At 42.5% G+C, this 27,555-nt stretch overlaps 1 protein-coding gene across 2 annotated transcripts in view; it reads left to right on the top strand.

Annotated features, from left to right (window-relative positions):
* The first annotated feature begins 596 nt into the window (after window positions 1–596).
* Window positions 597–27,555, top strand: part of LOC126385855 (RNA-binding protein Musashi homolog 1-like) — a 29,443-nt gene continuing 2,484 nt past the window's right edge. For both annotated transcript variants that reach the window (XM_050037877.1, XM_050037876.1), the window contains exons 1-13: window positions 597–754; window positions 1,289–1,329; window positions 2,106–2,187; window positions 2,319–2,403; window positions 12,088–12,129; window positions 12,579–12,671; window positions 21,645–21,693; window positions 22,678–22,760; window positions 22,929–23,046; window positions 25,252–25,332; window positions 25,835–25,891; window positions 27,058–27,117; window positions 27,377–27,531. In XM_050037877.1, the coding sequence (XP_049893834.1) occupies window positions 690–754; window positions 1,289–1,329; window positions 2,106–2,187; window positions 2,319–2,403; window positions 12,088–12,129; window positions 12,579–12,671; window positions 21,645–21,693; window positions 22,678–22,760; window positions 22,929–23,046; window positions 25,252–25,332; window positions 25,835–25,891; window positions 27,058–27,117; window positions 27,377–27,531 (1,011 nt within the window). In that variant the 5' untranslated portion in view covers window positions 597–689. The remainder of the gene's footprint in view (window positions 755–1,288; window positions 1,330–2,105; window positions 2,188–2,318; window positions 2,404–12,087; window positions 12,130–12,578; window positions 12,672–21,644; window positions 21,694–22,677; window positions 22,761–22,928; window positions 23,047–25,251; window positions 25,333–25,834; window positions 25,892–27,057; window positions 27,118–27,376; window positions 27,532–27,555) is intronic.

Genomic DNA, 27,555 nt, shown 5'->3' with positions numbered 1-27,555 from the left:
GTTGGAGGAGTATCCTGGTTACAGATGTCTCATTTCACCTGAGACCTCACCTGGCACCACAGAAATACATTATTTTACATCAGCAATAGTAAACTAGCTTTAGAAAACATTTAATGTGGAGCAGTTACTAATAAATGATGATAAGGCAGTAGTCAATAATTGGAGGGGTGCATACAACTCATCCTGGGCCTGTATGGTTTTATTTATGCCTTATATATATAGCTATTTTCTGTCTCCATTATGATGTTTCAATGGAGAACATCTTCTGTAGATCTCCAAACATTCAAAAGGCTTTAACGGGCCATGCTGCTGTGATCGACCAATGACGAGAACGGCGGGGAAACACTACAGAGAGAGCGCCACTGGCAGCATGAATAAAGGCAGGCAACGTGCAGGAGGGAGGGAGGGAGGTCCGAGGCTGGGGTAGGCTACGGGAAAACGAGGTAGAGGCGGAGCTTATCGCTGAGCGTGTGTGCATGCATGCATGTGTGTGTATGCGTGTGTGTGTGTTTCCTCGCTCACCCCTCCTCCTTTTTAACCACCCCACCCCCACCTCTCCTGCCCCCCCCCCTCTCCAACCTCCCCCTCCCCTCTCGGCTGCCCGCCCCTGAGTCTGGAGCAGCAGCAGCAGTGGAGCTTCACTGCCTCTCCTCGCCTCACAGTGCGGGAATATACCAGCGGAGAGCGGAATGGATACGGAAGGGAGCCAGAGCAGCCTGTCCTCCGGCACGGACAACTCCCCCCACGACCCCTGGTAACAGCCTCAGCCCGGCCGCCTGCCTTTTGCTCGCCTCTCGGCCCGATTTGAGTTCACCTTGGACTTTAGTTGAGTTCAGTGCGGGAGCGGAGCCGCGCCGAGACAAAAGACAAGCACGCTGTGTGTGTGTGTGTGTGTGTGTGTGTGTATATGTGTGTGTATGTGTGTCTGTATGTGTGGGATGGATCTACTCAGCGAAGGAGACACAGACGCACCGCTGCTTTCCGCCTCTTTCCCCCCATCTCGTTTGTTTATTTATCTCGCTTTTCCTCCAGAAGGCCACATCGCAACTTCTCCTCCATCATCTGGAAAATCCTCTCCTTTTTTCCCTCCTCTAGGGGATTATAACGGCCCGACTGGCCGATTGGTGACTTCGCAACATGGCCGATGCTTTCTTCTTACTTTATTGATGCTATATTGCACATAATTCCTCCAGTTTCACCCCCCTCCTTCATTGTGAATGTGCATGTGTTGTGCTGGACAGACGCGTGTTATTCTGTGTGACTTACAGCTTGTATTTCTCTCATTCAGCAAAATGTTCATCGGGGGTCTGAGTTGGCAGACAACACAAGGTGAGCTGTCCCGCACGCTACTTTAATAAGTCTGAATGAAAGCCTCTTGTTTACTCCTGTTTTCCATCTTTACGCATATAGCTGCCCATATTGCCCGCGAGGCTTCCTGGAGTTAGGAAGAAAACACTGTAAATAGTTCAATCAAAGCCTCCTATTCAATAAGGATCAGGTCTTAGGATTTAGACTTGCCGAGACGCAGGGAGATTAACAGTGGAAATGCATGCACACATACGACGACTTTGTCTGCCTTTCCCCCTCCGTGCGCTCATTATTAAGAACAGAAGGGCATTTGGAGTAAAAGCGATCGATTATTCCGGGTTAAAGCAGAAGTTGGGCTCGTATCGATGCCCACGCTCGCGTGTTGTTTTCCTTATTGTTGCACTCCGCTGAATCCATTCATTTATTTTAAGAGCCGTGCGCGCACAGGCAGATGCACGCATACAGTTTATTCTTGTTGCGGCGGCCCGTGTTATTATCCCGCTGCTGGCTGCTGTGTCAAAACAGCAATCGTCACCAAGTGTAGCTTTGTTTGTAGTCCGCAGGGCCTAATGGGCTATTATGCTGAATGGCCAGATAGCCCGTGTACAGTCTCTGAGGACTGGAGGGACACAAACACAACGTGGTCCGCCCCGACCCCCATTGTCTCTTTCCAGCCACTGCCAGCACATCACCTCACCAGGGCCTGTAGGAAGCAAACAAAAAAAAAAAAAGAGAGAAAGAAGTCCCATCTGATTTGTGGATTTATTTAACCGTGTGTTCCCGTGCTGTCTTTGCAGAGGGCTTGAAGGAGTACTTCTGTAAATTTGGCGAGGTGAAGGAGTGTATGGTGATGCGGGATCCCGTTACCAAGCGGTCGAGGTAAGAAGGAGGCGTGTGCGCTCCGCCGTCCTATCACTGGATGCCTCATGCTCTTCCATGCTTTTCCATGAGCCTGTGCCGTGAGTGTGCATTCTGATTTTGCTTATTTTATTATGTGTGTTGCTTTTCAGGGGGTTTGGGTTTGTAACATACGCAGAACAAGCCGGAGTGGAGAAGGTTTTGGCGCAAAACAGACACGAGTTGGATTCCAAAACGGTGAGTTCTACCTTTTTGAAGAAGCTGGATGCTGCCAGCGAGTTGTCTTGGGTAACTTTTCCCAAATTCGGTGCAGCATGTTTTTTTTTCTTTCTTTCCCCTTAGTGCATTTTGCCTCCCACCGTATGGCTTGTAAAGTTGAGGAGCGCGTTATGGAGCAGCCCCCCTTTCCTTCTCCTCCTCTCTCTGCTCATTTCCCCCTCCAAATCCCGGTTCAGGGCGCCAACATGAAAGCGTTCTTTCTTGGTCTTCATTGCCATGGTTACCTGGGGGACCTGAATGGGGTAGGAGCCCCTGCTAAACCCTCACAGGGTTTATGCAGAGAGCTCGCAAGTTTTTTTTTCCTTTTTCTTCTTTTTTTTCATAGAAAATAATAGCACCCGTTTTCTAGTGGCAGCTCTCAGAGGGGAAAAAAGTTTGAGGAAAGGAAACTGTTGTGGCAGTAGTCCCCAGACTGATGTCAGTGGGGAAGCCTGTGAGGTCCAAATGAGTCTCAGATGAATTTAAATATTAGGCAGAGGTTTGTTTACACAACTGCTGTGATTTCCCCTCCTACACCCCTGACACATGAAGATTCAAGGTCAGATGTGCTTGTTTTTAGCTACATAATGTAGACCAGTGGTGTAGTGGAGGGTTTACGCAGGTATACCTACCTTTCTGGTGGTTTACAGTGTCCCATATCAGCCAAAAAGCCACAGAATAATAGGAGAGCATACTCACTTCCTCCTCTGTAACCTAGTAGTACATCCACCTCATTAACTACGACTACACCACCAGCACAGACCTATACAGAGGACAGTGTCATGTGTGAATCCCTGCGTTTGACTCAAAGCTGCTGGCTCCCATTTGAATATCTGTGAAGGTGTGAATGCTGCTCTCTTGGTCATGTAGATTAGTTGTAGAAATGGGGCCTGGGTGTGTCTTCAGTCAGCTTGTGGCCTCTCCTAAACACACACACACACACATAATGGGATCATTTGAGAGTGAAAATCAGTGGCACAAAAAGGCAGCAGAGCCCAGGGGTGGAGAAAAGGTAGAGTTGGTTAGTTGTTGGAGCAAGCCTGTTGCCGGGGGTGACGCCAGCCACAGGAGACGGTGCTGTAACTGCACAGCCTGATGGGATTTATGTCTCCATAACAACTTCTCAGCTATTTTGCATTAACTTAAGACACTTGGCTCGGCTGGGTAGCCAGGCTCAGACACAGACACACAGGTAATGTTATGTCACGACAGACCTTTATACTTTGTGAGTGAGCGCAAGACAAGATTGAGATATTATCTGTGCACTTTTAGGTTTTTAAATCTTTGAATTTATGCATGGTTGGATCTTCCTGCACAGTTGCTGCGAGGTTTATTAGAAAATGAGTGTTGCTGCTGGTAATCCATCAATTTTTTCTTCCAGTTAGCCTGGAAGAAAGTTCTAAGCAACTGCAGAGTGTTACTCAGTGAGTCATATTACCTATTAAACCTAGGTACAGTCTTTGAGAGCCAGACCATGTGTGTGTGTGATGTGAACGTCGGTTGGCAGGCCACTGGTGGGGTTAGGCGTCGCCCTATTATAAACCAAAATACAGCATAAGGCTAAACAATAATAATGTTCACCACGCAAATGCAGCTTTGGTTGCTCAGGTTGTTGTGGCAGCAGTGTGAGGGGGGGAGCATGCCGTGGTACCATTTATCCAACCAGGCATTTTAAACAGGGTTATGGTTGCCATTTTGTCTTTCCATTTTGGGAATAAGAGTCTAGATTATGTTTTTTTTATCATGTGTTTTCAAACCTCAAACCAAGACAGCTTAAATTCTACAACAATACATAAAATATCACTGATGCAAAAATGACTTATCGTAGTGCAGCAGCAGACTTTTTTTAATATAAATAATTATGAATAAAGCCTTTCAAGAGTAATTTTTTGTCGAAGCTTTGAGTCAACTCTGGGTCAATTTCTGTGGTGTTCCACCGAATATTTTTTAATAATAACATGCGTGGCTTTATGGGATCAGTGTCAGCCTCTCTGTAACGTTTCCAACACCTGTCCCAGTTTAATTATTTTCTATATTTATTTATTTCTATGCACCTTGTGTCTTCCTCACACCTGGACTCCCTCTCTCCACAGTTAGGAGAGGATAACTATTGTTTGATCAGCACGAGATGTGAGAAAGACATTCCTCCCTGGAATGAGGAAGAATATTCGATGCTCTGATTTTTTTTCCTTCATTCTTTTTATGCTGAGCCTTTGGTTCGTGAGAAAAGACGCCACAAGGCCTGAAGCAGAAGGGAGAGGGAAGGTGAATGAAAGGGATGTAACGGAGCAACAGGGTGAGACGTACACTCTACATTAACTGGTGCAAGGTTCATAGCACTAGTTACAAGTGGTATTAAACATTTACAGTCCCGTCCCATCCAGGATTGTTATCCAACCTTAGAAAGCAAAAGCAACAGAGCAAACAGTGATTGAGCATTATAGTTACTGTCAGTACCTGTGGGCCTGAGAATTTAGATGCAACAAATGAGAGGTTGTCTATTGTTTTTAGAGTGAGGTTGTTGTTTTGGTTGGAGGTTAGATTTCCTGTCGGGGCAGAGTGTGGCCTAAGGGCAGTGGTGTGCTGTCGTATTTCTCTGGACAGAGATGAAGAGCCCAACTGGTATTTGTTTTCACGGAGGAAATACTTTGCTGGAACCAATTGCGGGAAAGTACGAGACCAGATATTCTCTGAAAAGCCACCACTTCTCAGTCATCGGATTTTGGCTCTTCATTATTTGTGGTGTAGTTACAGTATACTAGTTCTCAAGTGAAGTGAAGGTCATTTGTGAGATTGATGACATGAAATTTGTCAGCAGATTCAGGAGAATATGTAACAGATCTGTGTGCACATTTTCATTCTTGGACAGTATTTGTGAATTATGTGATGATTTGTTAGTAATGTGTGATAACATAGTATTTTTAAAGGGCAGTGTGCCCCAAAATAACCCCTAAAGAACCCAAGCGTAACCCTGAACTAACATAACTTGGTAGAAAAACACCTTTTTATAGAAGAGAATGGCAAAAATAAGGAACACGCAGAAGATTTGTTATTTCTTACACCAAGTAAACAGGAATGCCCTTTTCCAAATGTGTTGCAGTAGGTGGTAATTGCCACTTTTGGCACGACCGCCTGCGAAGGTACAGTGGTGGTCATCAGCGTGGTGTTAATATAGCTGTTTTCGTATATAGCTGGGCACTGTAACAACATATGTTAGCACCAGCCTCTGCGGACCGTTGGCACCACATTCTGCTGTGGTCTAACACCTGGTTAGAGTAGATGCTAGCACCGGCTCCTCGCTCCTGACTGGAGATTAGCTGTAAGTGCTGATGTGGACAAAACTGGAGATGGGGGTGGTGGAGAAGGTGGAGGAGAGAGTGAGGAGAGAGAAGAGTGAGGGAGGTCCAGCTCCCGTGCTGTAATTAGTATAGATCTGAAAAGCAAGTAATCCGATTGAGGGAAACAAACTGGATTGGGCTTCCGAGGTCCATGCGAGGCCTCAGATCCGGGGATAAAGCCTGGACCTGCTCTGAAGGTGGATCCAGGGTTCTCTATCCATGCTACATGTGCACAAGCCCTTCCACCACCACCCTACCACCACACACCCGCCCTGGCGAGGCGCCCTAGCAGAGTTACACGGGCAGGAGCGGGGTTGGGTTGGGGGGGTCCTCATTAGTGAGCTTCGTTAACTAATTACTGTGCCATTGTTCAGCTGTGCAGATTGACCCTGCTGGCCTGGGCCCAAACCAAGTCTCTCCCTCTCACTCTGCGTGCATGCATTGACATGCCAGCTCCTTTTGTCTCCTCTTCTGTTTATAGCTTTTTGTTTAGCTTATATTGATTATATTGCCATAATGGGGCAGCCCATGGTGCCTTTTTTCACCAGTGTGGGTGTTTGCCATTTTGTGGCAAGAACGTGTTGGCAGGTTGACCGATGTGTCAGAGCTTACATCTCTATATGTCCACCGTGTGATGGCAATACACTTGTTGTCAGTGGAGGTGTGTATTCTTGGCTGTTTAATTACATATATGTGTCACTTTGTGTTCATGTGTTGGTGTTTGTGTTTGTGCTACATTATGTGGGTGCTTGTGTGTATGCGTATGTGCCTGTGGGGGTAGCACGGGAGCCCCAGTTCCTCTACGGGCCCATCTGTTTTGTACTCTTTGTCCTGTTAATTAATGAAATCAGAGGGGCTGCCTGCTGGGACGGCCCCGCTGCACCGCTACACTGGACAGGCCCACTTTCTCATGGGCTGACTCTGTTTTCCAAATGAATGCCTCCTCTTTCTCCCTGTGCTTTCTCATTTTCACACTCATTCCTTTCCCTCTTTCTCTCTCTCTCCCTCTCTATCTACTGATTTGACGTCCTATTTTTTTTATTTTTGTTTTCCAGTTTGTAACACTGGTGGACGCGCTGGGCCTCGTGAGGTGACTATTGGTCGTAGATTAGTCTAGTCTTAAAAGCTAAACCACTAAAATCATACTGTAGGCTCTGCCGTCACTTTGCTGCTTAGATTGAGCGGAGGTTGGATGTCATGAAGCAGGATGTTAGTCAGACCATTTCACGACACACTCAGTCATAACTCTTCTGTGTCAGTCTGGGAAGAGCAACTTTTTTTGCTTCCTAGTAGTTACGTTTTCACCACTGTTTATTGGGACTGTTACATTGCCGAGCCACTTCTCAAATGTCAAGCCTCTGAAGAGCTATTTCTGAGTGTTGCAAACAGTGACCTGGCTAAGTCATTTTACCTTTTGCTTTGTGGCCTATCTGTCTTCCTCGAGGCTAATCCGCCAGTCTGATAGATGCTTTAGTTTTCATTTATTATAGCCTTCCTCTGAGCACAGCCAGATGTAGAAATGAAATGTTAGATATATTCTGTTATTTCGCTGGAGTGGAATGATTTTTTTTTAACAGCATGGCATGACTGTAGCCATAGAAGCACTACTACAGATATTGCATTAGGCCTAACCTAGTCTAGTTGGTAACCTTCTGTATTTTAGGCTGTTTTGTAAGAGCGCTTGATGATTTAAAGCTTTTACATGCTGGTGTTTTGACAACATGTGAAATATGGGTGGAAAATATGATGATATATATACCATGAGACATACAAACTACTCTACTATACTGTCTCTTTTATGTCATTGTTGCATCAATGCAATGACGCATTTTGCTGTTTGATTTACTAGGTAAACCCCCAGAAAATAGTGTCCAGTTATTTCATCCATAAACTGTTTTTCAATTGAATTTTTTTTTAAAAATTGGATCACAGCATATATTACTGATTATTTAATTTATCAGATTATATTTGTGATATCACCCTTAACATGAAAATAGTTGTTTTTAAGCAGAATTGAAGAATAACAGGGTCTTACAAAGACACATTGACGGGAGACTAGGGCTGCAGTGATTAATCGATTAATTGATTAGTTGCCAGCTATTAAAATAATCAACAACTAATTTGCTTATTGATTCATCAGTTTGAGTAATTTTAAAAAAAAATCTAGCTTGTTAAAAGTGAATATTTTCTGGTTTCTTTGCTCCACTTTGATACTTAACCGAATATCTTTCGGTTGTGGAAGAAACAAGACTTTCACTTTGGGTTTTGGGACATTCTAATCAACACCATTTTCTGCCATTTTTTAGACCAAACAACTAATCAATTAATTGGAAAAATGCTCAACAGATTAATCGACAATGAAAATAATTGATAGTTGTAGCCCTTTAGGTGACTGATTTCAAAATCACCACAAGCTGTTGAATATATATTGTAATGGGCTCCTGGAAACAGATATATGGTGAATATTTTCCTGTATACACTGGGTGCGACTGCAGCCTTGTGTCAGATGTGAGGGCTGCTTTCTGACCGCTGTCATTGTTAGCTCATGGTCTGTGTCTCCGCCACATCATGGCCTCAGGGTAGCACCTGTCCTCTTGTTAAAACAACTCCCAGCACCCGTATTTCCCAACCACTTTACACCAGGACTGTTTTGTAAAGGGAGGATGTGTATTTACAAGAAATCATAATGATGACTTGGTACATTGCTGCTTGTTGTAGTAGTCTGCTAGCGTGATTCTGTCGTGTTATGCTTCTAAGGTTACTGCAGCTTCTCCTGTCTTGTATGTTGTTCTCTTTTATTTTGAATATATAATACATTTAGAGCCTAGTGTTGACAAAAAATGTTGATACATTTAGATTCTGAATATTGGAAATGGTTTGAATATTCATTTTCTGGAGTATTGATACACCGTTTCCAGCTGTGCTTCCTCGCTCTTTCTTATTGTTAATGTTGACTATGGTCATTGCACTGTCTTCTGCTACTAATCAAGGAAAGAAAAGCCGTTGATATCATGTTAAAACCTTGATGAATTCATCTTTTTGCTTGTATGCCCTCAATGTCATTTTTCTCATGGTATCAAATACTGTATCAAATATCTACATTTTTCAAGGTATTGTACTAGAGATAGGAATTCCAGTATCGTGACAACACCAGTACAGCCTGAAAACAGGATTTGTTCAGTAGCACAGGTGCACTGTTACATGCACTGTAAACTGTGAGTAAAAAAAAAAATGGCTACATCTGCGCTTGCCATTTACAGTGTTTGTGTCTTTTTGCTCGCATCTTTTTGATAAAAAGCAGCTGGTGAAAAGGTCACCACGTTGGTAATCACAGAGTATGAAGCCACACATCTATTATGTTACATTTGGCCCATTAAGCACAGATCCTGTAAGAAATGTTGGTATTGTTTGCGAGTGCTCTCTGTTTGTTGCACTGCTGCTGTCGAGAGTTGCTGGGGTGGCTTTGCGTGTCCTTGTCACCTTTGTCTTTGTGCTCGGACCAGCTGGAGGTGACATGACTCCTCTCTCGTCTTTGTGCCCCACTTCAAGGTGCAAAGACCTTCTGCAATCCCTCCCAAGGACGCTGCAGCTGCATCTTAGTTACACAGCGTTGTGCTCTTGAAGCAGTGTTAAATCTGAGGTACTTAAAGGTCCTCGTGGGATATTTTTGTCTGTAGATTTGTCATCAGAAGCAGGGAATCATCACAGGAAAGAGATGAAAGGATTGTTAGAATATTGAATGAACACCCTCCCTCGCATTGTGTGTATTGTTCACATTTTAAGTGCTTATTTCTGGCCATTTGATAGGCTCCCTTTTAGTTGCCAATATCAATTCAATACCTCTGATAGCGGCCGTGTGAGACACAAGGGCTTTTGCTTCACACATCCAATTATTAGAACAAAGATGGAACTCTAAGACCATAATACACTACAAGGTCCTGTGACCTAAAATCATCTCTCTCGTTGGCTTGAGTGAGAATAACACAAGATTCCTCACAAATTTAAAATGCCAGGCCAGGCTTTGCATATTTAGCATTATTAAAGGCCAGCTCATTCAAAACTCATTTGCTTCTAATTTTATCTGTAACCTTGACCACTGCTGAGACATTCCACTTGGGAGAAATATGGATACAGTCAAATCTGGCTAATCCAAAATGGAGGTTGTCTGGATTTGTGAGATTTAAAAAAAATATATATCCATCTGAAATGTATTCAGAATATTAAATGCTCATTTTAGATGCCAGACTGCTCTGCTCTGTCTAGGTTGTGGCAAAGATGCATTTAGTTGTGTCCCAACGCACAATTTAGAGAATGTACGTATTCACGTCTCACTGTGTATTTTGTTCCCTACGCCTGTTTGTTTGGCTGGTGTGTTTGGATTTTTTGGGGCTTGCATAAACAAGGGTCTACTATACATACTCGCAGATTAGCATATGTTCTATTTCTGGACTTGCAGGCCTTCAGATGGGTTCAGACTTAGAGGCTCTGTGTTGTAACTAATTCTACTTAGTTAACAGTGTGATAATTCATCGATGCCCAGAGCGAGATTTCGTTAACACACAGCACAGGATCAGCTGCTGAACAACATATCCGGAGCAGGTAGAGATTTGGTGTCTTTGCTCAGAGATTCTTAAGGTGGGAGGGTGCATTGAAGAGGAGGTCTACCTCGCGGTCTCAGAAGGGACAAAAATATTTGTTGTGCTTTTTTAACTGTTATATTTGTTTGGGTTCTTGGAATACCGAAACCCTCTTTAGCAGCTCAACAAACATTTGATTTTCCTGGTTTTGTAAGATTTTTTTATAGATATGATTTGAACTGTTAAATAATGACCCATTACTTCTGTTTGGGGCCTCAGAGACAAACTAAAGAAATATAAATTTAGCAATGTAACTGTGCGCCGGGCAATATAGCATATTGACATCTTGATATGAGACTAGATGTCGCCTTAGATTTTGGATATTGTTTTACGATAAGTGTTGTCTTTTCCTGGTTTTAAGTTCTGAGTTACAGATTTCTGAACTTAGCAGACTGTTGTAGCTTTTCTATTATCTATCTTTACTCAACTTCAGGGTGTCTATATTGTATTAGAATATAAAAATAGTACACATTTATCAATAAAAAAAGCCCTTAAAAGTATCAAATTGTCTTAAATTCAGATTGAATGGGTCTTAAATGTTTTTCAGTCGCCTTACCACAACAATATCTGGTATTTCGCTACGAGAATCATCATTTAACAGAAGAAAAACACTGCTCAATGAGGAACCAGACCCTATTTTCACCCCTTTTACACATTTAGATTTCGCAGTGGGTCTGCATTGTTAAACTAAGGCCTTGCCAGCCAACCTGCTTGTTAGTTTTTTTTTCTGTGCTTAAAGTGGTAAGCACAGGGAGTATCCTCAGTGGCATTTTACCATAGTGATCTTGGAAAGAGTATGTTTTCACTTGTGGTGGGTATTTCCATCGAAAGTTTGGTCTTAAATTGTATTTAAAGTGGTATTAACAAGGTCTTAAAGTGTCTTAAACTTAACTTGTTTGTACCTGTAGACACCCTGACTCAGTCATCCACATTGCTGGTGATTATTTATCAAAACTGTCATTGCGGGCGCAGCCTCTAGCTCACTGGATAGAGTGTGCGCCCCATGTACTGTAGGCTGAGGCCTTAGCATCAGCATGGGTTCAACTCTAACATGCGGCCCTTTGCTGTGCATCATCTCCATTCTCTCGCCCCCATTTCCTGTCACTCTCCAGCAGTTCTATGATAAAAAGGCAGCAAAATCTCACTGTGTAAATACTCTGTGACAGCACCAGTAGTCAACAGTATTACAATATTATTGCAACATCGATATTGGAGTTAATGGTCAAACATGTGGTGATATTTGCTTCTCTCCGTACTGCCTAGCCCTAATATAACCATGTGTAAAATATGAAGTATTTCTCTCCTTTAGTTGAATGACAATGCATTTGTTTGTGGCAAAGGGAAGGGTTGTCACTGTAATACTTTTCCATGGTAAAAAATATGTAATGGGAAAAACTTTGTTGATTTTGCAGTTATTATGATTATTTTACATGTACAGCAGTGGGGTCTGTGCATCTCCGAATATTAATAAATGAAACAAATGTCAACAACAGCTCACTACTAATAGAATCCTCTAAATATCAGTAATACTGTAGCGCCGGCCTTTCACAATCGTCACAGCCCATCTATCATCAAAACTGCAATTAGATCCACAGCAGGATGTCTTGAAATGTGTACGTCATTTCAAGAACAGACACGTTTTACTTAAACCACTTAAAAACTCATCTCAACTCATCTCTCCCTTACAGATCGACCCGAAGGTGGCGTTTCCCCGCCGGGCCCAGCCTAAGGTGAGTGCACACTGAAAGGGTTAACATAAAGGGGGAGTAGTGATGATGTCATATGTCACTGCTCATCACTCAGCCCTGGTTGGCTGGGATTAGAGTCAGGCAAGTGACCAAAGAGGAGCGGCAATCCACTTGTCCAGCCTGACACTGTGACCCCGTACCCTGACCCTGCCCAACCCCCGACTATCAGCAGCCAGCACACACACAATAGTCACCTGTACACACACACACACACACACACACACACACTAACGCACACACTCTCCACCAAGCTTTAGATGTAACAGACCTTATACTGAAGTGAATTAGGCTGAATGTTCAGAAGAGCTTTCAGAAACCTCTGAGATCAGCTAAACACCAACAAACACAAAGTCTCTTTATCACCAGCATCTACCCCCCTGGCTAATGTGATTAGTGGTAAACGATGCCGTCTTCTTCTTCTCTGTTGCTAGCTGGTGACCAGGACAAAGAAGATCTTTGTCGGAGGACTGTCAGTCAATACCACCATCGAAGATGTGAAGCATTACTTCGACCAGTTTGGAAAGGTAAAGCATACACAAATCTGGTGTCTATTTGTAGCCACCCCAGTCTGTGATCAGCTCCGGTCTCTCAGGTCCTCTAGTGCAGTGATTCCCAAACAGTTTGTGTCAGACTGAACTTCCCCTCAACATTCAGTTCAAACTGTATACTATTGAACTAATAATGATATAAAAGTGAACTGTATGTTTCATTAAATATGCATACAGTTAAACAGTTTGCATTTGTACTTCAGTAATGGGCGAGTTACTTTCAAAATGTTATATAGTACATATTACTAGTTACTTTTTTTTGAAAGTAAATACTTACTTTACAGTATTACTGAGTAGAGTAATGTGTTACTCATTACAAAGGGTAATGTTGTTTTTAATAGCAGGTAATCAAGGCACAGTAGCTCCACTTTATTGCAGTTCATTACATCCAGTGGTGGGCGATATTGTTTAGCCCTAATGGAGGCTCTCCTCCTGCAGAGTGCAGATCTCGCCCATTCATGCATTCACACGCAATGGTTACTACTCTATATTAAAACCACCCTCTTATATTAACAATAGTGGGATGATATAGAACAATTAAATAGCCTCGGCCTTTTTAAATGAGCAAATACACAGGGATGGGCAGGTGGGCAACAGACAAAGTGATAAATTATGAGATAGGGATAAATGTCTTTGATTGTAGGCCTATCATGAAACACAATAGACAAATGCGGAGGTTGGCACAAGTTTATTGCCGTGTGAGTCACTCACACTATAGCAAGTGAGGTGAAAGACCCACTTGCAGGTTCCTGGTCAGCTGAAACAACAATGTAGAGAGAGTTGCGTGTAAGACAAGGACAGAATAAATGAATAGGAACACATCTAACATGCTAACATACATGCAATGGCATCAAATATATGCCAGAAACCGCGACCCTGCTACATTGTAGCTTATATAACATGACAACACACTAAAACAGGATTCTTTGGTGGAATTTTTTCTGTGGGGCTCACTGGTAAAAGTGGTGCAGTGTGGATGTAATGAAAAAAATTAAAACGTATGCTGTTGTGAGCATTTATACTTGTGCGGTGGTGTGTCTGTGTCACTCTGCAGTTACACCTCCAAAACACTAGTTGGCGGCAGAGGTTTGTGTGAGGCGCTGTAAAGTGTAGTTGATTCAAAACACACATTAAACATGGCTTAATAGTGACCATTTCAAACACAAGTACACATATCAGCTTCATTATAACTCACAGCATTCACAGACAAAGCACTTTTTTTCCCCCCACAGATACATGCTAATGTTAGCACAAGCCTACAGCATTTTACATTGTATAAATTAGCCCTAAATTAGCAGCTAGCAGACATTCCCTCTACTCATATGAAGCCAGGGACAACAGCAACATTTAACAAAGGTAATGTTACAAATGCAGCTCCATTACAACTCACAAGGTTCACTGACAAAACATCTGTCTTATACTTAACACGTTTTCCAAACAAATATAAGATGCTAACGTTATTAGCACAATGGCATTTTACATTGTATAAATTAGCCTAGCAACTAGCTAGCAGAGATTTTCTCTGCCTGTATGAAGCCAGGATAAATCCCGAAGTCTTATCTGTGAAATAAAAGTAAATAAAAGCTTTATTTCCACTGAGGGAAATGGTTTCAGCTTACAAAAATAAACAGGAGGTCTGCGTTGTTGTGACATGTACTTACATTTCTTGGGAGGTACACGTCAGAATATGGCGAAGGGTACGGGAACTGCCCATTGGTCCGACAGCCCATTGGTTTGACGTCCCATTGTTCCGACCATATTAAACTCATTGTTCCGAAGTCCGTTCCGAAATCATCATGATGCCCTGTGGTTAAGGTCTGGTTAGGTTTAGGCACAAAAACCACTTGGTTAGGGTCAGGAAAAGATCATGGTGTGGGTTAAAATGAAAAAGAAAGTGACAAACACACAAGCCATGAGCCTGCTCCGCCTCAAGCCAGTCGCGGCGCACCATACGCCCGCTGCGAGCCGTTCAGCACCGCGGACAGTCGGACTAATGGGATGTCGAACCAATGGGCTGTCGAACCAATGACATGGACCCAAGGGTACACTGTCGATTTGACACAGAAGTATAAATCCCGCTTTAATTTGTTACTGCTAAAGTAATATATTACTGTACCGCAACACTGAATATTACCACATGAAGTGGCAGAAGCAGGATGTTTCAACCATGGATCCATTTTAGTTATTTCAATCATGTGTCCATTTCTCCATTAGTCTTAGCTAGTGTTTGCTATTTCAACCATTTTTATTTTAGCTATTTCAACTATTTTCCACTACTTTCAGCTGTTTCAATCATTCATCCATTAGCCAACTATTTCAGCGGTTTAATCGTTACTTTTTAGACCATGCATCCGTCACTTTAAGCTAACGTTAACTTTTTTCCATCCATCTCTTGTCTGTTGCTTTAAAGTTTTTACACCCTCTTAGTCACAACTTGTGGTGTTTAGTTGCTCAAGATGACTCAATATGTGACCACATTTTTTATGAAGTTGAAATTTCTATTTTATGAAATTACCAAGCCGCTCCACAATCTTTCAATGTACCCACTGGCAACAGCAGAAGTGCCCCCTAGGGTCCAAGTACCACTGGTTGGGAATCACTGCTCTAATGGACTGTGTTCCTTTGATTGATTCTATTCATCTGTCGTTGGCTACACCCATTTGACATCTCTCAGCTTTCGACAAATTTGTTTTTCTTTTTGTTTTACTCTTTTTCGTTTGAGTCGAGGCACAACAAAAAGTGTGAAAGAGGCCTGATGTCAGAGAACAAACAGCAAATGTTTAGGAGGATGGAAAGGACAGAAAGAGAGATAGAACTAAAAGAAAGGAAAGAAAATGCTGTTTGGTCATTGATAGTCTGCTCTGGCAGCTATGGTATTAGTTGGTTTGTTAGTTTATCTCCTTTGTTAGCTGTTTTGCTCTTTTTACAATCCCATCTCAGTGTTTTTGGCTTCTTCATTTGTCCTGCTCAGCTCCTTTGAATGAAATTTGGTGAAAGGCAAACACATGCTGTGGAGACAGATGAGTGGCCGGGGAGAGGGAGGAAGAAAAAAAAAGCAACAAGAGGAGGGGAAGAGGGAGAGGAGAAGAGGGAGATGGCGGGGGACTGAAAGGGAAGAAGCAGCCCCCCGTAGAGACAGAGGGAGGGGAGCTCAAAAGGGTTGAAGGGCAGAGAAAAGGAGGAATGTTGAGATAGTGAGGAGGAAAAGTGACTATGAAAGGGAAAAGCACCAATCTGATGGACCATAAATGTATCAAAGTGTCCATCATGCATGAAATGTTGGGTTACTTTTTAGCTAACTACACTTTGGGGGGTTTGGGAGTGTGTTTGAGTTGAGTTCAGGCTCTTCAGTATTAACTAATCAAATGCAACAGCTGCTCCTGTAACACTGCCCCCCCCCCCCTCCTACCCCTCACCTCACCCAAAATCAGTACCTCAGACACCAACTCCCCTCCCATCCCACATACACACACCCTGCTCCAGCCCCTGTCAGCTTGTTGCCGTGGTGACCTGCTTTCGCCCATTGTCCCACTGTAATCCAGTGTTTTTTTTTGTTTCTTTTAAAAAAATGTGTAAGAAGTGTGCATTTGCATGAATGGAAAGAAGGGTGTGTGTGCGCATGAAAGTGTGACAGTGTCATCGCCGTGGCTGCGATGGGAGGCAAGCTTGCATACATTTGTACAGACTGTAAGACTCACAGCCAGGGATCCAGTTGTCACAAACATTAAAGGGACAGTTCCCACTGAAATCAAAAATACATATTTTTCCTCCCACTTGTAGTACTTTTTATCAATCAAGAGTGTTTTGGTATTGTTGCTGAGTGATAGTGATATCAGCTGTGGAGATGTCTGCCTTCAGGATGGCACTCGGCTGCCAGACTACACCCACCAACTGAATCACTGTGCGAACGCATCACTCATGGACAAGAGGGTTTTGGTCGTGACAGAGAGAGATGTAAATAGTAATGGCGTCCTCTTTGACTGAGCTGTAACTCAGGCTGGCTATCGGTACTTGATATCTTTAAGGTATCCACCGAAATAGCCCAGCACCAGGTAGTATTGAAACGTCTATCGAAAGTATCATCAAACAAAATCTTTATATGATCCTTTTTGCGCTGGGGGTCTGATATCGAACTGTCCTGATACCCTGCCAGATCAGTAAACTTTAAACTAAACTTCTTCAGGAAATTCCGTGTAATGGCCGAAGTAGATTGCTGTTTGTATAATCCTGTATTTATCTATCTATAATAAAAACCAGAAGCTAATAGCTAGAACATTCACTCTTTTTGCACCAGAAAACTAAGGCTGCTGTATTCCATGTCATCACATTGTATGTTCGTAACGTCATTGCACTACGTTACGTGTGATGCAAATTACGCAAATATGCATAGCGGTGTCAGATGAATGAAAAATAAATTTATCACAAAGCCTTTGTACTCTGCTCATAAAAAGAAGAGCATATCTCCGAAACTAAATAATAAAATTAGTTCAAATGACTTACGGAGTCTTAAAAAAATATTTTGTTTATATTTCTTCATATAAGTCTTTTAGATTGTTTAGATTTATTTTGTAAAGTTTGATGATAAAACATAATTTTTTTTAATGAGACAATTTCAATATTTGTATAATTTATTATTGTTTATTGAATTACGTAACCTTTTAGATTAGGTTGTACAGATTTTAAGGATTTAAAGCATTTAAGATAATCACAACAAGCAAAAAAAAACAATATGGGCACTGGTGGACAGTTTCTATTGCTCTACTGACTCTACTGTCACACAACTATCTCTGGCGTGGAGCTCACACTCCTGCAGCAGCAGCGACAATTTATACAGTCTGTGGTGTGGTGAAGTTGAGCGCCATGTATTTGACAGAATTGGCAGTTCAGTGTGCCAAGATGCCACCAAAACGTTCAAAAGTATGGCTATACTACACGCCACTCCATTCACATTATAGGTTGTGAATGAGATGAGATACTATATTTGTATCCGTATCACTTTAAGAATACTAGTATTGGTACCAATACCAATAAAACAATAAAAAATACCAAGCCCTAGCTGTCACGTTAGCTACCTCAGTGGTGCTAGGTGAGCTTGCAGCAGATGCACGCACGCTTCCTTCTGTGCAGTGATACGTTTGATTGGTGTAGTTTGGTAGAAAGAAAATAGTTCCTACATGAAACTGCTCACATCAAGGTCTGTGGATTATCTTAAATAACCAGCTCATGATTTCTGGAAAGAGACATTGCTGTTGAATTTTATAAAATGTATTTTTTTGGCTCTTTTGGCACCACAAGCCGAGTGCCATCTAGTTGCATTATATTGGAGAGAAGGCAGACAACTAGCTCACACCAAAACAATCTAGATTGATACAGGTAAGAAGAAAAATATGTATTTTTCAATTTCGAGGTAAGCTGTCCCTTTAAGCGTGTGGTTCAGCTGTTGATGTAAGCAGGAGAGAGTCTGAAAATGAACATCGCTTCAGAGTGTAGGTCTAATGGTTTGGAAGAAATTAACAGCACGAACCTCCTCCTGCCTCGTGCCTGGCTGTGTTTTCTCTCAGTTGGCCTCTGACTCATGTTTAGGGTATTACCATATTTCAGGTGCTAGTTCAAATTCACATAATGTCTTCTAATTCTGGGTCGTGGGTGCTGGTCGACCCGCATCACACGTGTGACCATCACACAGTTTAAGTGATTGTAAGGTGCATGTTGTGACATGTGTCATGTTTCCTGACTGCGTTTTATAAAATGGCAGCTCTGTGCCGAATCAGTTCTCCCTGGTGATCACAGACACTCATATCTAAGACAACACTCCCTCCGCAGGATGAGGGAATATTTGGACTGTTTGGACACGTGAGACCAAAGCTGTATCATGGATAGCGCCAATCCCACAGTGCATTCCTGCTGAGCGGGAGGTATTTCTTGTTTATTATCTGAGCCTGGTTACAAGGTGCAGGTTAGGATGGAGTAGGACTTGGTGTCCTGTTTATTTTCATACTGTGGCACCGCCTCCAAAGGAAAACACAGAATGCACTATGCATTTTATGCAACTCTTTGATATGCGCCGCAGTTTATTTTTTCGGAGTACACTTCTGAAGGCACACCTACACAAACTTCATTAGACCGGACTGAAATGGCTGCTCAGTTGACACGTCAGGTGTTTTGGACCAAACAGACAAGTCAAAGGCATGTGTTAATGTGCGGTTTCCCAACTGGACAAATCTGAGCTCCAGTTGCTGAACGTCTCGAGGCCAGTGAGGCTACAGCAGCCATGTTTGTACGAGAAATAAGTCTGAATCCTGAGGTGAAGGTCTTGTAATCCCCCTCGAGAACAGCTCCCCTCTTTTTGCCTGTGTGGAAGAGAGAAATGTGTTTTAAACTGGTTATCAGGCTCACAGTTAGGTAATTTGATAATTAGCATTTCAGGCATTTGGGTCATACAGTCAATTATGTTTAATCCAAAGGAAATCCCTGTTTTCACGCTTTTTATCCTGCTTCTCTGTACTGCATTCCTCAAAGTACCTTACTTGAAAAACTAGCATTAAAATCCCTCTTCTGAAATCAAGTGAGAGAATAGGTCAGAGCGGTAAGCAAAGGAGGGAGTGGATAAGACGAAAAATGCAGCATGGATTGGACAGGGCAGACGGGAAAAGTTGGGACTCCACTCACCCATGTGAGCTGGCGATTAGGAGGCTTGACTGAACACTTTGTCTGCTGGCCTGTTTAGAGAGAGATGGCCGGAGAGCGCGAGAGCGAGAGAGAGAGAGGAGAGAATGAAAGAGGGAGATGTGAGGAGACAGAAGGGGAAAAAATGTGAATGCCACCTTTCATAATGTCGCAGAAAGTGTAATGGACTTGTCAGCAAGCGCTTGTTCTTCAGACAATGGCTACACGCTTCACTAAAAACTGGATATTTTTAATGCTGTGCTCGGAAATCAGTGCAGGATCACAGCTGACCCCTGTTCGAGTACATCTGAGAACTTCATGAGAATATGACCTTAACTTTTCTCCACTCTCTGCATGCACGCTGACTAGTTAGCGACTGAGCCGCTGCTAAGCCAATCTCAGACCCCCACAGATATCCAATCAGATTGTCTTACAGCACCCTGGGCAGTGGACATCGGAGATCGTCTTCTTATTGGTTTTGGCAAGGGCAAGGGGCTGGTGTGCGACCACAGCATACGCTCACACACGTGAGAGAATATTTCTCAAGTGAGCACGCCATTATATTCTAATGGAAGACAATAAGATGAGCCACATTAGCATGACTGTGCAGCATTGTTATCTTTCCTCCGGCTTCAAAAAATTTGGCTTCGCAGCTCAAAAGCTCCTCTGACTGGCAGCGCTAACCATCTAATCCAGAATAGATGTTGCTAATGCTAACAGGAGGGCTAGCTGTGCGTGTAACTCTACTCTTATGATAACATGTTGGCTTGCAGCTGTCTACTTACTGTCCTGTTCCCTGGCTCTCTGCTGTGTCATTGAGTTTGGACGACCGGAAGGGTGGAAGGCAGAGGGGAGAGGAGAGGAGAGGAAGAGGAGGAGGAGGAGGGGGGTAAAAACTGAATGAAGGACAGAAAGAGGAGGGGGTGCTGTGTGTGTGTGTGTGTGTGTGTGTGTGTGTCCAAGATATACGTTGACAAGGATGAGAGTTAAAAGGTCAGTTAGGTTGTAGAAGCAACCTCGATCCTCTTCGTGTTTATCATTTGGCGAGGGAAATCCAAAAATCATACCCGCACTCAGTCTCAGTGAGAGGATGTGTTTTACATCTGATGTAAAGGTTAGAAATCGGATGGCCTGGTCATCCAGAGGCCTCTGCCACTCATGTTACACTGGTTTGAGTTTCAGTGCATGCTGCCTAATGAAAATAGCAATGTAGTCATACTCCCCGTGTGTCCATGTGATGCAGGAAGATCTGAGTTGCAGATTTTTGCGAATGTTGTCGCAGTACTTAATGACTGAAAACACAAAGGTCACTTCCACAGTGATCCCAGGCCTCGGCCTCCCTCTCTCTCTCCTCATGCCGTCAGAGCTCAGGCAGAAGCTGCTAACTTTCCTGCCAGTGAAGGACAAGTGAGGGAGGGAGGAGAGAGGGTGGACAGGGGGAGGAGGAGGAATATGAATAGGGCAGTGGAGTGAGTGCAAAAAGGAAAGTGGAGGGAGAAGGAGAATGAAAGGAGAGCGTGTTGACAAAGACCCCAGTTCACTTTGTTCTACACTCTCTGATCCTAAATGTTATCCTCCATCAAAACTTCCCCTTCTATCTGTTTTTCTATCACCCCATTATTCATCATTTTCCCCTTCTTTCTCCTTTTCTGTCCTTTTCTCTCCCTCTCTTTTTCTCCCCTTTCCCTCCATTCTATTCATTGAAATTAGTTGAGGGAGGGAGGGGGCTAGTTCTTCTAATTGAAATTCTTTACAGGGTCTCCATGGGAATAGTAAACTTTGTGGAGAGGGACAGAAAGACAGCGAGGGTGAACGAATGAAAGGGGGAAAAAAAGAGGAGAGAGAGAGCAGGACAGAGTTTGTGTGAGAACTCAGGAGAAAGAGACAGAGCAAAGAATGGGAAAGAATTTCCTCCAGCGCCTCCTGAACGAGGAACATTCACTTCTTTTTCACCTTGATAGATTGTATTTCATTTTATTTTTATACAGAATTCCCCCCGCCTCACCCCACCTCACCCCACCCCTCCCGCTGCCTCCCTCATTTCCCCGTCGCTCTCTTCCTTTCTCTCCCTCTCATTCTTTCTTTTTCTTTCCTCCTTTGTCACCTGTCACCCCTCCCTCTCTCCCCTCCACCCTCTCCATCTGTTTTCCCCTCTTACTCCAATGCTAAAGAGGGACAATGGCACCCCATGCTGTGTAATGATGTGTGTGTGTGTGTGTGTGTGTGTCTGTGTGTGTGTTTTAATATGTCGAAGCTCATCTATTCTTTGCTTTGTTCTCACAGGTCGACGATGCCATGCTTATGTTTGACAAAACAACCAACAGACACAGAGGTACGTTTACAGAGTTATGATTCACACACACGCATCACGCTAATATGTGTCGACATGCTAAGTAGGGACACATACAAACACGTCCTCGTAAATGAAAGGGGGAAAGCTGAATTTTTCTCAAATGAAAAGACAAAAGAAAGTGATTCATCTCTGTCCTCTCCCAGTGAGTGAGAGGTGCAGCTCCCGCTGAGGGTCGTGATACAGGGTCGTGATGGTTGCAGGCCAGGATGTAACTTAATGAGACGAGTGAGGGAAGAGGGAGAAGGGAAGACAGTTGGGTGGAGCGGGAGAAATTGAGTGTGATAATCGGGAGAGGACCGTAAATCTGGGCTCGGTTTTTGGCGAACCACGCCCTATCCCTGCTCCTCCGTGATGCCAACAGTTTGATTGACAGGCCAACCAGTCGAGGCCTGGTCTGATGAAGCCAGCTCCTTGTGTTAGAAATGGCTGGTTACAGTCTTATTATATTCACTGTAGAGTTTTTATAAGTTTCTGAATCTGGTCAAGTGTTTGTGAAAATATACTCTTTGTTTCAAGGGCCTAGTTTTCATTTCAGCATTAAGGGGGGACACGAAACGAGGGGTTTTGGGGTCCTCCACCAGAAAATATTGAGCATCAAACAATTTCCTGCATTCTGGTGAATTTTTATGCACCAATTTGTGCCTTTTCTCCATCAGTTTATGGTGTAAGTGTCTCTAATTCTTTAATACTTCAATGTTTTAATTGGCACAGACATGTTCTAAGTATTGGGGGGTATGTGTCCCCCCTGGAATCTACATCTGTGCTTTGTCAACCACTCCGTAGGCAACATTTCAAAAGGAAAGTTCTGTGTTCTTACCGTATTTTTTATCAGTGTAATTGCTGAGATCTGAGGTCGTGGGGTTTCAGCTGCACGTGTCTTCTTCACAGACCACAGGGCGTCACAGACATGAACACTCTGAGAGGTCAAGTGTTGGAATAAGAGTCTGTTTGTGTGTCTTCCAGGCTTCGGCTTTGTCACATTTGAGAATGAAGACGTGGTGGAGAAAGTCTGTGAGATTCACTTCCATGAGATCAACAACAAAATGGTACGCATGTCAACCTTGACATACTTCATCAACCTACAAGTTTCCATTTAAAATACATTCGACGAGGAATATACCTCCAGTTCATGTTATATCACGTCATATCATATTGAGCCTGAGTTTTTGTACTATGCATTCAGTTCAGTTCAACACTGGTGTCCTTTGCCTTAGGTGGAGTGTAAGAAAGCCCAGCCAAAGGAGGTGATGACGCCGACAGGCTCAGCTAGAGGCCGCTCCAGAGTGATGCCCTATGGGATGGACGCCTTCATGCTGGGCATAGGCATGCTGGGTAAGAGCCGAACTCAAATTTACTGGAAGCAAATACACTTAAGTCTCCTTAAAGGTTTCAATCATAAGGTGTTGTGGTTCAGAGCAGAAGCCATACACAACACCAACACTGACATTTATGGGCAGTTTTATAAAATATATCTTCACATAATGTCACAATTAGTAATGTATTTGAAGTGGAAATAGACACCTTTATCGCCATAACTTATTGTGAAGTAAATGTTGAGTGCAATGTAATGGCTATAGGATAATGAGACCATGAGTGTTAGATTGGTTCCCCATAAACCTCGCTTTCGATATGCAACTCTGTCCGCCACTGGGTACGATCTTAACCTGTCTATCGTATTACAAGTTTGTTTGTGTCGTTCTGATAGTAAGTAACTTTGTCTCACCTCAGTGATGTCAAAGTGTTAAAAAGTTGGTGGCAACGTGAGGTTTAGCTTCAGTTTCATTTGTCGTGGTTTATATTAACGTGACAGTGTTTCTCCTTTCCTGTTTTTTCGCCCTTTACCTATACTGCCTTTGTTAATTACTGTGTGTAAATGGTTAAAGGTGAGCGTGTTGATATTTATAATTCAAACCCAGTTATTAGTGTGATTGTTTGCGAGGCTCAAAGGAAAATGTAAAGTGATGCAGCACCAACAATAACCTGGAAACGCAAGAGAGGAGAAAGTCGTCTGTTTCCGCTTTAACCATTTAGCTTAAAGGGTACTTTCACATATATAACTGAATTATATAACTGACTTTGAGTTATTGCTGTAAAAAAATGCAAATTTCTAGTTGGTTTGTCAAAATACTGTTTTAAAGCTGCGTTTTCCAAATGTTCTACACATAACAGTATTTTTCAACACGTGAAAAGTTTGTCCATTTGTCTCCGTAATAACACATTTTTTATGGACAGCAGCTTGCTGAACACACCTGACTGTCTCTCACTAGTCCCACCTTTAAATTTGATGCACATTTTAGTAGTGTTGTCAAAAATATCGATTCAGGGATTCTGAATATTTGAAGTGGTTTCACTGCTCAGTTTCCAGAGTATCAGTACACCAATACAAGCTGTACTTTCTCACTCTCTCTCATCATTAATATTTACTACAATCATTGTGCTGCTCTCTGTTACTAACCCAGAATAGAAAGGTCGGCATGATATAGCCTTAATATATTTATGTTTTGATAGAAAGTTAAATTTTATGCCCTCAGTATCCAGTTTTCCCTGTGGTATTGAAAATGGCATTGAATATAAATATTTTCAAGGTATTGTACCGAAGTTAGAAATTCCAGTATCTTCACACTGCAGTACAACACTAACTCACACCGTAGTAAGAATGCCTCCTATGGTTTCTTACGTGTGGTATTTTTTTGACTTCACCCATGAAATATCCAGTTCCCTTGAAGCAAAATCACCTTCTTAATTTGGTTGTTATTACTCCCTGATCTGATTCTCACACCTTCTGTAAATAAAACTACGATGTATGATGAAAAAATTTAGAGGTCACAGACTGAAGGACGAGAGAGCTACACACGCTGGAGTGAAATATGGTTTGAAAGCGTCCTCATTGAGAAAAACAAACTGGGAGCTACCATTATGTGTCATTTGTGGCTGTTTGGCTCCCTCTACTGGACATTTGACATTACACTGTACCACAGTCCCTATGTCCTCAATAACAGCTGAAGGTGTTGACTTATTATGTGATTTGTTCTCAATTCCTCTTTGGTGACCTTGACCCTTAAAGGAATACTAGAAAAAAATGTATTACGATACACGTCCCCCAGTAGATGAATTGATCCAGAGCTTCACTGTGAACTCTAAATATTCATTGGATGATGAAAATGAGCACAGAAAGTGAAAACATCTGTCTGACATAAGAATCCAACGTCTTTTTCCTGACATCATATTTACGTAAGGTGCCAGCTTGTATAATGATGATCATGTGACATCACATACTCTGGATACTTTGCATACCTGCTGCGTTAGAGCAGAGGGAAATGGATGATATAAGACTGCTGAGCTAACAGCATCTGCAGCAGGTGAATGTGTGGTTGCCTATTACAAGTAGGCAACTTTTCTTAAAGTGAAATAATATAATCAATATGTAGGCTACTTGTTTTAATATTAACCAGCAGATCAATCATATTTCATAAAGTCTTTATGTGTGTTTATTAAGCCAAGGTAATTAAACTGATGATCACTCTCTGTATCTAACAGGCTACCCAGGTTTTCAGACTACTACCTACACCAGCCGCAGTTACTCTGGAATTGCTCCTGGTTACACTTATCAATTTCCAGGTGAGTCCATACACATCTAGCATGTAAGTCGGTCTCTATATGCCCTCTAACAGGGAGGATACAGGTTGTAGCATGTTGTTAATACAGCTGTTAAGTACTGAGGTGATGCAATGTTATGAACCACAAGAGCACACACACATAATACCATCTTAAATTGTCTTTTAAATTGTTCATGTCCGCCTATCCACACCCTCCTCCTTCTTTAAAATATCTCAGATGTTCCTTATTTGCCTGTTTTCCTCTGATATTCTTCTGTGTTTATTTGATCTACTTATGTAACCTTTCATTTGGCTGTGTCGCCCCTCCTTTTCCTTTGCTCCTACCTTCCTGCCCGTCCTCACTGTAGATGTTTAACTTTCTGTGCTCCTGCTTCCATGTTAGCGTTCTGCTGTGGCTAAATGTCTGTGTGTGTGTGTGTGTGTGTGTGTGTGGCTTTGTAGTCTGACCGGTGGATGGTGACTGTATTTACAAAGCGCTCTCTCTTGACCTTCTCTGTTTCTAGAATTCCATTTAGAGAGGACCCCCCTCCTGACATCATCCCACCCCCCTGAGCTGGCAGGTCAGTGGCTCCTCATTCCTCCAAGGGCCTTGAGAGGAAAGAAAAATAATCTGTTCAGCAGCAGAAATCAAATGACAAGAAAGCAAATAAGTCTATATTCTCAAATGTTAAACTATCCCTTTGAATTTCATGTAAACTGACTATTTCTTTGATGAGAATAATCAGGTTGTTTACTTGAACGATTAACCATTTTACTCAGGTGAAAAATTACAATAAGCCCTTACCACTAACAGTCAAAGGGCACTAAGAGTTCCTAGAAAAGATATTTCTTTTGAGGCCTTCTCAAAGCTGCTGAGAGCAACTTTTACTGAGAGAACTCCTAAAATAAGAGAACAAGAGGGGATAAGATGAGATTAAAAAAAGGAAAGAAAAAGAAAAAATTTATTACATTTAATTAAAAAAAATGTTGTCAAGAATTACACATTATTTAATAGAAGGAACAATAAATGAATAATTTAAAAAATAATTTAATTATAAATTAATTACAAGTTGAATTGACCTAAATGAGAAGTATAATTAAAATTTGCATTTAATTTAATAAAAAAGTTAACTTTGAAATGTAATTAAAAATCAAAGTAAATTGTATGTTAAATTCCATTTTTAAATAAAAAAATGTAATTTAATTAGTTTTAAATAAAAAGTTTAATTACAATAAGATAAAAAATGAAATTGATTCAAGTAAAAGATGGCATCACATAAAATGAACAGCATTTGACTAATTATGAACAGGTCTTAACTGACTCAGGAGTCCTCTGGGCTTCTCTCACACTCATGTTTTTAGGATATCCTCCTAATTCAGTTAGGTAGGATTTACTTTTAGTCATAGGATGTTTTGTGAATATGGCCCCTATATCTACAAGCAGCTCTCGCAGCTCTGCACACTGCCATCTAGTGGCTCTGAGTTGTACTTGAATTGTCACCCTCCTGGTTTTTATCATGAGCATAATTGTGTCCCTTATTTAAAGAGCCTAAAGACAGACTTCAATGGACGATGTGTGCAGTAGGTTTTTAGATGTCGCTCCGTCCACCAGTTGGATTTAAATCACATGACAGATGTTTGAGCAGATGTGGAGTCAACAGACACTGAGCTGTAGATTGTGACTCATGATCTGATACGAGAGCAATCCACAATGACTGTCATAATTTGGTCTGTTTGTGACCCTCAGCCATTCCCCTGACTGCGTATGGACCAATGGCAGCAGCCGCAGCAGCAGCAGTAGTTAGAGGTACGTGTGTGTGTGTGTGTGTGTGTGTGTGTGAGAGAGAGAGAGAGAGAGAGAGACAGAGAGAGACAGAGAGAGAGAGAGAGAGACGTGCTGAGACAAAGAATGTCAGTGCCTGTGCATATACTTGCCTTTGGTAGAATGTGTGTCCTGCTTGGACAAATAAAAGAGTATTTTTAGATGTGTGTGTGTGTGTGTGTATGTATGTGTGTGTGAGAAGCCCTCTAGTGTTGAAGCCTGACTTGTGTCCTTCGTCTCTCAGGCTCCACCCCTTCACGCACAGCTGGTTTCCTGGGCACCAGCAGCCCTGGACCAATGGCTGACCTGTACGCCGCAGCCAACCAGGACTCAGGAGTCAGCAGCTACATCAGCGCCGCTAGTCCCGCCCCCAGCACAGGGTTTGGCCACGGTCTAGGGGTAGGTCACACGCCCCCACCGACG

The sequence above is a fragment of the Epinephelus moara genome, chromosome 24 (genome assembly GCF_006386435.1).
Source record: "Epinephelus moara isolate mb chromosome 24, YSFRI_EMoa_1.0, whole genome shotgun sequence".
NCBI classification, from domain to species: domain Eukaryota; kingdom Metazoa; phylum Chordata; class Actinopteri; order Perciformes; family Serranidae; genus Epinephelus; species Epinephelus moara.
The sequence above is the reverse complement of the archived record's forward strand: the minus strand, read 5'-3'. Positions and strand labels throughout refer to the sequence as shown.